The sequence below is a fragment of the Myxine glutinosa genome, chromosome 10 (assembly GCF_964187855.1).
Source record: "Myxine glutinosa chromosome 10, kmMyxGlut1.1, whole genome shotgun sequence".
Taxonomy (NCBI): domain Eukaryota; kingdom Metazoa; phylum Chordata; class Myxini; order Myxiniformes; family Myxinidae; genus Myxine; species Myxine glutinosa.
Window position 1 is genome coordinate 90,450,932 of NC_136270.1, and position 13,202 is coordinate 90,464,133.

General features: G+C 49.9%; 1 protein-coding gene across 2 annotated transcripts in view; it reads right to left on the reverse strand.

The window, feature by feature from the left end:
• LOC137418958 (high affinity cAMP-specific and IBMX-insensitive 3',5'-cyclic phosphodiesterase 8B) overlaps window positions 1-13,202 on the reverse strand; it is a 244,329-nt gene that overhangs the window by 42,644 nt on the left and 188,483 nt on the right. For both annotated transcript variants that reach the window (XM_078785878.1, XM_078785877.1), the window contains one exon: window positions 7,764-7,857. In XM_078785878.1, coding sequence (XP_078642004.1) covers window positions 7,764-7,857 — 94 coding nt within the window. The remainder of the gene's footprint in view (window positions 1-7,763; window positions 7,858-13,202) is intronic.

The following is a 13,202-nucleotide window of genomic DNA, read 5'->3' on the forward strand; positions in this document are numbered from 1 at the left end:
GGCATGCCCGGGTATCAAGGGCGAGCCTTGGAAAGGCGAGTCTGGACCTGCCCGGGCGTGTTTGGCTGCGGCCTGGCAAGTCGAGGCTGGGCGTGCCCGGGCGCTCTGGACGAGCACTGGAAAGGCTATAGCGGGCATGCCTGGACGCTCTGGGCGAGCCCTGGAAAGGCGATAGCGGGCATGCCCGGATGCTCTGGGCGAGCCCTGGAAAGGCGAGAGCGGGCATGCCCGGGAAAGACGAGACCGGGCGTGCCCGGGAGGTTCGGGCGTGCCCGGGAACAGTGAGTCCGGGCATGCCCGGGAGAGGCGCGTCTGTCCGTCTTCTGGCCGGTGCAAGGCGATTGTGTGCATCCAGCGGTAACCGCTACACACGCCCCTCCAGAATCGACCCGCACCGGCAGGGTCAATTTAAGGGGGGTCCGGATGACCCGGCCGAAGCGACCCCTGGAGGGTCGTGGGGAGGGGTCTGACGTGGTGGTGGGTGGTCGAGCGGGGGGAACTGTGGACGGGGGGCGGCCTCGCCGCGGAGGAAGGGCCAACCGTGGTGGTCGGTCGACGTCCATGTGCGCCGGTTTGAGGCGGTCCACAGAAATCCGGTCCGGCCGGCCGCCGAAGTCGACGATGAAAGACTTGTCGCCCCGTCGCAGGACCCGGAAGGGCCCGTCGTACGGCGGCCGGAGTGGCCCCCGGTGCGCGTCATGACGCACAAAGACGTACTCCGCTGTGCGAAGCGCCGGGGGGACGTAAGACTGGGGGCCACCGTAGCGGGACGTCGGCACGGGGGCAAATCGTCGGGCGGCCTCCTGGAGGTCCGAGCGCTGGCGAGCGGCGGTCCAGGGACTGGTAGCGTCGGGCACGAATTCGCCCGGGAATTGGCGGGCACGAATTCGCCCAGCTGAGCGGCTGGCCGTAGACGAGCTCGGCGGCGGACGCCTGGAGGTCTTCCTTGGGGGCCGTGCGAAGGCCCAAAAGGACCCACGGCAGCCGGTCGGCCAAACCGTCGTCCTGAAGGCCGGCCATGAGTGCGGCCTTCATGGAGCGGTGAAACCGCTTGCACAACCCATTGGCTTGGGGGTGGTAGGCCGTGGTGCGGTGCAGCGTGACCCCCAACGAACGGGCGACCGCGCCCCAAAGCTCAGACGTGAACTGTGGGCCGCGGTCGGACGAGATGTCCGCTGGTGCGCCGAAGCGCGCGACCCAGGTGGCGATGAACGCCTGCGCCACGTCGGCGGTGGTGGTGGAGGTGAGGGGCACGGCCTCCGGCCACCTGGTGGTCCTGTCCACCATGGTGAGCAGGTGGGTGAACCCCCGCGAGGGGGGCAGGGGACCCACCAGGTCCACGTGGACGTGGTCGAAACGCCGTTCAGGCACGGCGAAAGGTGCCAGCGGGGCCTGGGTGTGGCGGTGGACCTTGGCTCGCTGGCAGGCCTTGCAGGCGTTGGCCCAGTCGCGGATGTTTCGTCGAAGGCCGTGCCAGACGAAACGCGCCGACACCAGCTTCTGAGAAGCTTTCCGTCCCGGGTGAGAAAGGCCGTGGATGGAGGCGAAGATGCGGCGCTGCCAGGAAACGGGCACGATGGGGCGAGGCTGGCCCTGGGAGACGTCGCAGAGCAGGACGGTGCCCGCGAAGGGGATGTCGGCCAGGCGGAGGCCTGTGTCCGCCGCGCGGAGTGCCTGCACCGAGGCGTCGGTGGTCTGGTCGGCCGCCATGAGCGCGAAGTCCACGCCGAGGTGGACCGCATTCGCGCTGGCCCGCGAAAGGCAGTCGGCCACGGCGTTGTCTTTGCCGGCGACGTGCTGGATGTCCGTGGTGAACTCCGACACGGCGGAGAGGTGGCGCTGCTGGCGGGCCGACCACGGCTCCGTGACCTTAGCCATTGCGTAGACCAACGGCTTGTGGTCGACGAAAGCCGTGAACGGGCGGCCCTCCAGGAGGTGTCGGAAATGGCGAACGGCCAGGAATAGCCCGAGCAGCTCGCGGTCGAACGTGCTGTAGTTTAACTCGTTCGGCCGGAGTTGCCGGCTGAAAAAAGCGAGTGGCTGCCAAACCCCGTCCACCCATTGCTCATGGACGGCGCCCACCGCGTAGTTGGAGGCGTCCGTAGTGAGGGCAATGGGCGCGTTGAGCACCGGGTGAGCCAGCAGCGTTGCGTCGGCGAGGGCCCGTTTGGCGCTGGCGAAGGCCGCGTCCATGGCCGCGGACCAAACAATGTCATGCTTGGCCGTCTGGCCCCGGAGGGCCTCGTAAAGGGGCCGCATGAGCTGAGCAGCGCGGGGCACGAATCGGTGATAAAAATTCACCATGCCAAGGAACTCTTGGAGGGCCTTGATGGAACGGGGACGCGGGAACGTGGTGATGGCCTCGACCTTGGTCGGCAGCGGCACGGCCCCGGTCTTGGTGATGCGGTGGCCCAAAAAGTCAACGGTCATCGCGCCGAAGTGGCATTTGACCGGGTTGACAATTAAGCCGTGCTCGCTGAGGCGACCGGACAGTGTTCGTAGGTGGAGGAGGTGCTCGGCGCGGGACGTGCTGGCGACGAGGATGTCGTCCAGATAGACGAAAAGAAACGGCAGGTCGCGCAGCACGCCGTCCATCAAGCGCTGGAACGCCTGGGCCGCGTTCTTGAGGCCAAACGGCATCCGCAAAAATTCGAACAGGCCGAACGGCGTGATGACGGCCGTCTTCGGGACGTCGGCCGCCCGGACAGGTACCTGGTGGTAGCCCCGTATCAGGTCAATTTTCGAAAAGATGACCCGTCCCGCCAAACGGGCGGAAAAGTCCTGAATATGCGGGATCGGGTACCTGTCGGGGGTGGTAGCGTCATTGAGACGGCGGTAGTCGCCACACGGGCGCCATCCACCCCCCGGCTTTGGCACGATGTGCAGTGGCGAGGCCCACGCGCTATTGGAGCGCCGCACGATGCCGAGGTGCTCCAACGCGTCGAATTCGGCCTTCGCCACGGCGAGCTTGGCTGGGTCGAGGCGGCGGGCCCTGGCGTAGACCGGCGGGCCCGTAGTGGGTATGTGGTGCTCGATCCCGTGCCGCACTGCGACGGCCGAAAACGTCGGCCGCGTGAGGGCCGGGAATTCCACGAGCAGGCGAGCGAACTCGTTCGTTGCCGGGAGGGCGCACGCCAGTTCGGTCGGCGCGGAGCTGCTCATTGTGCACGCCAGGGAGCTGAAGGTCTCGGCATGGACAAGGCGACGTCGTTTGACGTCGACCAGCAGCCCGTGCGCGCAGAGGAAGTCGGCGCCCAGCAAAGCCACGGGGACGCTGGCGGTAACAAAAGTCCATTGAAAGCGCTGGCTGCCGAAGCAGAGGGTGACGACGCGTGGGCCGAAAGTGCGTATGGCCGAGCCATTAGCAGCGACCAAAGAGGGGCCGCAAACTGCGTCCAGCCTGTCCTGCTCGGAGGCGGGTATGAGGCTCAGTTGGGCGCCGGTGTCGCACAGGAAACGCCGCCCAGACGCTTTGTCCCGAATAAACAGCAAGTTGCCCGAGTGGCCGGCGCTCATGGCTGGGAATGAACGCCGGCCCGGCCGTTTCCCGACCTGCCGAAAGTGCACGGGGGCCGGCACGTCCGAGCCTCGTGTCCGAACCTGGCATGGTAATAACACCACACCCGGTCAGGTGGAGGCCCCGGCCGTCGTGTCGGAAGCGGGCGGTGCGGCGTGGCGGCCGCCAGTTGCACCGGCAGTTCGGCCTCCAACCGCGCAGGGCGCTCGGGCGTCGCCTCAGACGGCGGCGGGCTCCAGGTAACCGCGCCGATGTGCTGGCCCGCCGAGGAGATCTTATCGGCTTCCCTGGCGAGGGCGCGGGAATCCGTGATCAACATGCCAGCCAGGGCGAGGCGTACCGGGTGACGCAGCTGGCGAAGGAACAGCTCGCGGAACAGAAAATCCGGAGAGTGCTCACCGAGCAACGAGAGCATATAGTCCATGCGCTCGGACGGGCGCGTGTCGCCGAGCTCGGGCAGGTCAAGCAGGCGCCGTGCGCGTGCTGCCGGTGAGAGGGCGAAAGCGTCGAGGAGGAGTGTCTTCAGCGCGTCGTATTTGTCAGCAGCCGGCGGGTGCTGGAGGAGGCTCAAGGCGCGGGCCGCGGTGGCGGAACCGAGCGCCGCCACAACATGGTGGAAGCGGGTGTCGTCCGCGGTGATGCCTCGCAGGGCGAACTGAGAGTCCGCCTGAGCGAACCAAACAGCCGCGTGAGCCTCCCAGAAGGTAGGCAGTTTAAGCGTCACTGCCGTATCCATGTCGGTAGGTCACCAATGAAGGAGCTGTGCTCCAACGCGAGTTGAAAGAATTGACGCGACCAAAGATGGAAATTCGTCCGAGTAGGTTTAATAAATGTATCACACTCGGGTACTCTGAAAAGCCCGTTTATCGGGCAGCAATATATATACACATTTATGTCGGGAAGTTTGCCCGGCAAAAGCTATACCGGGCATGCCCAGGTATCAAGGGCGAGCCTTGGAAAGGCGATAGCGGGCATGCCCGGACGCTCTGGGCGAGCCCTGGAAAGGCGATAGCGGGCATGCCCGGACGCTCTGGGCGAGCCCTGGAAAGGCGATAGCGGGCATGCCCGGACGCTCTGGGCGAGCCCTGGAAAGGCGAGAGCGGGCATGCCCGGGAAAGACGAGACCGGGCGTGCCCGGGAGGTTCGGGCGTGCCCGGGAACAGTGAGTCCGGGCATGCCCGGGAGAGGCGCGTCTGGCCGTGTTCTGGCCGGTGCAAGGCGATTGTGTGCATCCAGCGGTAACCGCTACACCTTAATCCTCTCATTTAACTATTTTATAACTATTTTATAAAAATGTAACTATTTTCATCTTTTCCAAAATATTTTATCCTCCTTTTTTGTTTTTTCAAGAGGCAACAAATAAATCATAGTTATCAGATCCTGCTGGTCCCATGCCATTTCTTCTGACAAGTTATTTTACTACCTCTGCCATCTGCGAAGCATGGAGGTTGTGTTTTCACCCATCTGCTTGGCTGTTTGTGTGCAGGATATCTCAAAAAGTTGAGGATGGATTCAGATGAAATTTGGTGGACAGGTTGGGTGTGTGACAAAGACGAACTGATTATATTTTGGTTCAGGTCCGAATACAATTATTTTTAAAATTGATTCTTCACCATTGAGAGACAGGGCCAACAATGATATATAGCACAATATCTCAAAAAGTTGAGGACGGATTCAGATGAAATTTGGTGGACAGGTTGTGTGTGTGTGACAAAGATGAACTGATTAGATTTTGGTTTAATTCTGAATCCAGATTCGGCCTATCAGTGGGATACAAAATGTGAACTGTTCAGCCTGGTGGAGGTATGCTCTCTACCAAGTGTTGTTGTACACCGCTCCTTTCCTATGCCATCTCCAGGCGCTGCATAACATCATTGCCGGGCACCGAAGAGGGCCCGGCAATGACACACACTGAAAGGGAGTACTCAGTTTTCACTCCGGTTGTTTTCTTGTTTGTTTATTTGTCCGGGCAATATCTCAGCCGTCCTTCGAGCTAGGAACCTGAAATTTGGGCACAATAGTGAACAAGTGCTTTCGCAAAAACAGTATTTTTGTTTTTTGAATAATCAATTAATTGATTCGTTATTTAATTATTATCGGTTAATTAAAAACTTATTAATTTCTTTTCTCATCTGGGCATTATCTCAGGCACCTTTTGAGCTAGAAAGCTGATATTTGGACATGACAATGACCAAGTGATGTGGCTATAAAGGCTATTTTTTATTTATTGATAAATTAATTGACGAATTTTTTATTATTATTTGATTAATGGCTTAATGAATTAATTTTTTTAAGTTACAGATTCGGGTGAAACGGTGGTGGTTTAGGTATTATATTAGCTAAATAATTAATTATTTAATTACTTTATGATTATTATTTATTTATTTTCATTAATCATTCATTTATTTTCTTTCTCATCTGGGCATTATCTCAGGCACCTTTTGAGCTAGGAAGCCGATATTTGGACACGACAGTGACCAAGTGATGTGGCTACAAAGGATATTTTTGATTTCTTGATTGATCAAATAATTATTTAATTTTTTCCATTAATGATTTATTTAATTAATTTTCAAAAAGTTACAGCTTTGGATGAAGCACTGGTTACACTGTGCTCGCGAAGTGAAAAGCAGGGTTTGGCATTTGGTTGCGTACGTGTGCCGTACGTGTGCTGTTGGTCCAATTGACATGAAATTTAAACGTAGAATCGCCTCTGACTGTAGATTTTTTTTTTGCTGCTAATTATGACGTCATAGATCACATGGTACGGAGGCCATCTTGGAAAAACGTTACACCTCCATATCTCCCAAACCACTTCATGGAAAAAATTGAAACATGGCTCATTGTGAAGTACACCCCATGGGGAATAAGATATGTTAATGATGATGTCATAGGTGCCTCCATTATGACGTCATAATTTGACAAGTAGAACGCTTGATCTGATCAGTATGAAAAAAAAAAATTCCTCTGCAACAGTTAGTCGCATGAACATGAAATTTGCAGAATATGAGCGGCTCCTCCTGTAGAATTGGTCTAATGATAATTATGATGTCATTGGTCACGTGGTACAGGCACTCTCTTGGGAAAATCGAAAAAAGTTGCACCGCTATATCTCCGAAAACCACTCCGTGGGGAAAATTGAAATATGGCTCAATATCAAGCACTCCCCTTGGGGAATAAGATATGTTAATGATGATGTCATCAGTACCGTAATAATGACGTCATAATTCGGCAAGTACAATGCTTGATTCGATCAGTATGAATTTTTTTCTCTGGAATTCTTGGACCGATTGACAAAAAAATTTCACATAGGAGCGCCTCCTCCTGTAGAATATTTTAATGATAATTATGACGTCATAGTTCAGCGGTAAAGGCACCATCTTGCAAAAACCGAAAATTTTTTGCCCCTCTATATCTCCGACTCCGCTGCATGGAAAAAATTAAAACATGGCTCATTGTCAAGTACTCTCCATGGGGCATAAGATATGTTAATGATGACATCATTGGTGCCTTCATTATGACGTCATAAATTGACAGGGACAACGCTTAGTCTGATCATTTTGAAATTTATTGAGCGTGATCGACGCAACAATTATATTAGAGAATATAAATTTATGTCACGTGGTCTGGCAGCCATATTGGATCAAAGAAAAAAACCCCTTCAAAAACAAAAGAGTTCACTCGCACCAAATTGACTGCGCAGGATAAGTATTCTATGAATACCATCTAGTGATTTAGGTATGCTATTAGCTAATTGATTTTGAAAATATTTTGTGATCATTATTTATTAATTTTAATTATGCAATTAATCACTCAATTATTGTACACCTCTCCCTCCCAATACAGTCTTTATGAGCTGCACGGTGGTATCGCTGGGCGTTAAAGGTATTTTAAGAAAATGCTGATAAAATTTTGCATGTAATTTCACGAAATGATGCCATTTTTTACTCTTTTTATCATATAACTGTTCTTCCTCTTGTCTACACTCCCTCCAACCCTCAGCCCTTCCATCTGCGCTCCCCCCCAACCCTCAGTCCCTCTGCCTAAGCCTGCTCCAACCCTCTGCCAGCATGGCAGAGGTATGCGCTCTTCCGACTGCCCTTCTAGTTTTCTCTGTGATATGGCAAAAACTCACCCTATAGGGATTCAGTCGAAAAACCCACCCCTGCCCCAATATTTACACCTTTTCAAGCAATCCTGTTTTAGCAACATCTAAGTATCCAAGTCACAAAATGCACACAAACCTCACCTGTAGCCACGCCCGCAGCGTTGTTTCCGGACAACCCAGATGTGCTGCAACACCAAAATGGGTAAACACCTTGAGGCCCAGGTAAACCAAAGGTCTGAAAGATAGTATATCATGGGCGAAAGAGCGATTACCCAATCATTCAAGTTGACACTCAATTGTTATCACGGCTGAGCATCAAAGCAAAGTGAGTGCAATTGTTCAGCATTTGCGATGTCTTTTGACCATTTTCCAACCATAAGTGACAACAGATGAGAGAAGGTCTTGCTTGGTGATGACCATTACTTCACAATAAACAACATCTTCATGCTATTGTATAAATAAAATATTTGTGTATGTATGTAGTACGACTTCTTTAATGGCCTCGATTATTCCCACCTTCTTGTGGGGTAGGCCTGGTAATGTTTTCGTCCCAAGTCTTCCATGAAACGGTTGGCCAGGCCTGATGTTCTACTGGAGCACAAATTTGGAATTTGGCCTGGGTGCAGGCAATAACTTACACGCTCTATGCAAAGATTACTGGAGGGTCTTTAACGTCCACAAGCTAATGACAGCAGTGGGGACAGCCAGCTTAACGCCCATCTGGGGGACAGCATACCTGGTGATGCAATGCCCTGCATGCAAAGCACTAATGTGACAGTTTATAATCAGGCCAATAATATAACCCACCATAAACAGCTCAAAGACAAGTGAGCTAACTTCACACCATTCTGTTGGACCAGGTGTATATGTGTACAAGTTCATCCTCCAAATTCCTTATATGTTTATATGTATTCCCAAATTCCTATATGACAAGGTGGAGAAGTTTCTGTCAAACCTCAATTCTGATTCTGCAACTGGACCAAATGGCATCAGCCCACAGGTCCTAAAATCCTGCTCTGCCACTCTATCACACCCTCTCTTTTGCTCAAGGTCATCTGCCATCAGCTTATAAATCAGCGAACATTACCGCTTTACACAAAAAGGTGCAAATAACAAATCCTTGCAACTACAGACCAATCAGCCTGCTCCCAATTATCAGCAAGGTCACGGAATACATTGTCGCTTCTGATATTAAATCGTTCCTCTTCTCCAATGGCTTGATCTCTGATCATCAATTTGGATTCAGACCAGTTCATTCTACTCTGGACATGCTGCTTCTGCTGTCCCAACAATGGATGGAGGCCTTCAACGCCCAACAGGAAATCAGAGCCGTCTCCCTTGACATATCTCGTGCCTTTGATACGGTCTGGCACCCCGCTCTACTGACCAAACTCTCCTCCTATGGTATCCACGGAAATCTTCATGCTTGGCGTGCGGACTTCCTTTCCGGTCGCAGTCAACGTGTGGTCCTGAATGGAATTCTGACATCTCCCCTTCCTGTTCAGGCTGGAGTTCCTCAAGGCAGTGTGTTCTGGGCCCTGTGCTTTTTTTGGTTTTCATCAATGACCTTTCCAACTCTCTGGAAAAACCTCTCTATCTCTTTGCTGATGACTCCACTCTCTGCCGCTCCATATCTCAACCCTCAGATCGGCAGGCAGCAGCCTCTTCACTGTCTGCAGACCTGGGCAAAATCACAAACTGGTCAAACAAGTGGAACATGTCTTTCGATCCTGACAAATCTCACACTCTGACTATGTCTCTCTGAAAAGACTGTCTGGAAAACCCTCCCATCTACTTTCTCAATAATCCTCTCCAAGAAGTTCTGTCACTCAAGCTTTTGGGTCTCACTATCTGCCATGATCTTTCCTGGGAAAACCACATTTCCAATCTGGCCTCCAAAGCCAGTCGCCGACTGGGCATTCTCCGTCGTGCAAAGTCCTTCCTTGGCACACCTGAGCTCCTCACCACATACAAAGCTTTCATCCGCAGCTTGATGGAATATTGCTTTCCCCTCTGGGCTGGTGCTCCTGCCTCACACCTAGCTCAACTTCACGCTGTGTAAAGCAAAGCTTTCAGGATCATTGGTATCTCCCGCGATGTAGCTGATTCTGAGTGCCTTTCACTCTATCACCGCAGGCAGATTGGTGGTCTTTCTGTCTTCTACCGACTTCCCTAGCTCTGTCTGTGCTGTGTCCCACAAATATTCCTGCAGGACGCACAAGAACTGCCAGCAACCCTCTTCTGGTGAAACTGCCAAAATCAAGACTCTGCTCACCTTCACTCTTTTATTCCTCTTTTTCCCCACCTCTGGAACAAACTCCCACACTCTCTTCAATCCGACTCCTCCCTCTAGGTCTTTAAAACAGCTGTTCACCACCATCTGTTATCTTCCCCCATCCAAAACCTTGATCTTTTCTACCCCCGTTAATACACCCCAAATCCACATCTTTCAAACTCCGACTTCATTCCTGAAATTCCTTGTAGTGTCAATTTGTTTTATACCGTGTACCCCTTCCCCCCCCCCCCCTCCCCCAGCCCTCTCCCTTCGAACAGATCTCCTGATGTCCTTGTTCTCTGCTGTTGTGCTTGTGTGCTTCCCTCTCTCTCCCCATCTTGTCTCCCCCTCCCTTTATTGTTCTATGTGTCCATTTTTGTTTTTTGTGTTTAATGTGCTAGCTCTTAAACGAGCCTCGATCTTGCATCCCAAAATATATATATACTATATATATAGGGTGAGGCCGATTCAGTACAATACTGCTGCTCTGCATTGTCTACAATACTCCTCTGTCATCTTAGTGAACATTAATGGACTGAGTGTGATTCCCTGTCTCAAACAAACCAATGTTGTCAGAATTCCTTCGATATTCAAGGTCCATCCACAAAATCTCCTCTAGTTCAGGCATACATACATTCCACCATCTTAAATTCTGCTTCCATCACTCTCACCCATCTCAGAGTCGCCATGCCAAGCTCTCTCGGGACAGTGTTGAAAGTCTTCTTGACGTCCACAAGTCCTAGTGCCACCATATCCCCTTACATATCCAACTTCTTCCCAACCAACTTTCTCAGTGAAAACATCCCTTCCGTTGTCCCTCTTCCCTTTCTGAATCCCTGTTCTTCGCCTACCTCTTGCTCCACATTTCCATATCCTCCCATCGAGAAGCCTCTCTCGTATTTCAACAAAACTTAAAAACTTGATGCCTTGGTACATCCCTGGATCGAGTTTGTCTCCCTTCCTCTTCCATACTGGTATAATTTAATTGGTCCTCCTTCAGAATTTTACCTACTCTCATACATATTGTTTCGTTTGTGGGAATGTCAATCATTTAGGAGTTGTGTCGTTTCGGGTGTATTGCATAAGAAATGCTAGTTCAGTTGTGGATCCCCAAATAGGACCTTTTCGTATTTATTTTTCCATTTTCTTTAAGTTTACTCCATATCCACTCCCTTTACGCCATGTGATTTTGACTGTTGGTGGTGGTGCACAAAACAGCTTTGGAAGCGATTCAACCTTTTTTTCTTTCAAGCAAGAAAGGGTGGAAAAAGGTTAAAAAGAAGGGGAGGAAGCAGAACGGTTCTTGGCGGGGTGGTGAAAAAGGGATCCATGCTTCAATGCTTCATGCTGTGAACGGGATTGGCATGTGCTATATGAAGGAGTCGACCTCAATGAACTTCCTGAGGGATTTGCTTTGTTGTATGAAGGAGGTTGACAAAAGGAAAGGGATCAAAGGAGAAAGGAATTGCAGAACAATGATGAACCTTTGTTCCCGCCAAGCCCCGCTCTGCCGAACGTTGATGAAGCTGCTCTTCAAACAGGCCTGAACCCCATTCCATTCCCATCCCTGCGAATATTATCTTACTATAATTCACCAAATGTCTGTCTGTCCGTCCGTCCGTTCCCAGGTACCGCAAAAACGGCTGAACCGATCGCAACGATATTTTGGGTGGGTAATCCTGGGGATTGACTCAGCCTGTCATCAGTAGGGAGATAATGGGGCTTCCAGGACACCCATGTATTTAGATGAGACTTTTCCCCAAACTGCCCATTTTTCCCATTATTACCGTGACACCCCTTTCTCCTTTTACATGTAAGTGAATGGGGGAGTCCTTACTTAACCTCCAAGGACCACGCGACATTCAAAATTCCTCATTGATCCTATGAATATTTGCTCATTTTCTAATTTTTTAAACAACTCCATTCTCTTATGGAACTCATCCCCATCTAGGATATTGATAAACTTTACATTAAGCACCTTTCTCTGTGCGTTTATAAAATGATATGTTTCACGGAGGGACCTGGTCTGTCCTCCTCCCGATCCACATACCATTTTAAAATTATAATATTTATTATCCGGTTGATAACCATCAAAGTTCTCACTCCACTCTAATATATTTTTCTTCCCGCCCTCCATTACCCCACTTAACAAATGAATACGTTTATCCGTCTTGAGGATCTTCTGACCCTCTCAACCTCTCGGATCTGGTATTTCTCACACTCATTATGTTTTCCATTTATATACCAAGGTTGATTACACCTCCACCCTTTAGTCTGGTTAATACTTGGTTCTATCATTTATTTATTTATAAAAAAGGTGGCGGTAGCCCTTAAAATCCCTAACCCCATTATCTTATCACTAATATATGGATGGTTGTTGTTTAATGGCTTATCAGTTTTGTTTTTTGTAATTCGTGTGAGTAAAATGAACCCAAGATTTCTTCTCCATTTAAATCATATAATTTGTAGGTCCAAGGGTTTGTAGCCATTACATCAACGATTTTAAATAATTCATTAGTCCATCTCTTTGTATAACCTTTCTCAAAATGGCTTTTCCATTTGTATATTCTTACAATATCACCAACTTTGAACTTGGGCTTTCTCAAATTAATCTCCTTTTCATATTCTAATTTTGTAAATGTTTCTGATGGTTTTGATTTTGTTGATGAATGAACTGTATTATTGTAATTATCTACAATATCCTGAATTAAATACACCCATTTTTGAGAACCGAGTTGTGTGAATTTTTTATATAATTTCTCTTTTAAAGTACGATTAAAACGCTCAATAACAACTGCCTTTCCTTCATTAAAGGTGCTGTATAATTTAATACCCTTCCCCTTAAGAAATTTCATGAATATTTTGTTATAGAACTCTGTTCCCTCATCAGTCCATAACTTCTTTGGTTTCCTTTTATCCCTATCAAATATTAGCTTAAAGGCTAACATTAAAGTATCACCCCTTTTATTTTTTAAAGGGACAACCCAGGCAAATCTACTCCTCAAATCAATAACGGTTAAAGCATACCTGTATCCCCTGTCATTATTCAATTCAATTAAATCAGCGGACCATATGTGGTCGGTGTATTTAGAATAAACCTTCCTTCTTTTAAACTTTGTGATTATAGGTTTGTGTAATTCTTCAGCCAAAAGCTCCTCAGTCTTGATGACATCATTAGAGCCTAATAGTTTTTTGAGGAATAACCAAGACCAAGTTTCAATTTAGCATTTATCAAATTTCTCACAATAAACCTATCAACTTTCTCTCTCAACGTTGGATTTTGTATCAAAGACAAATTATACAAC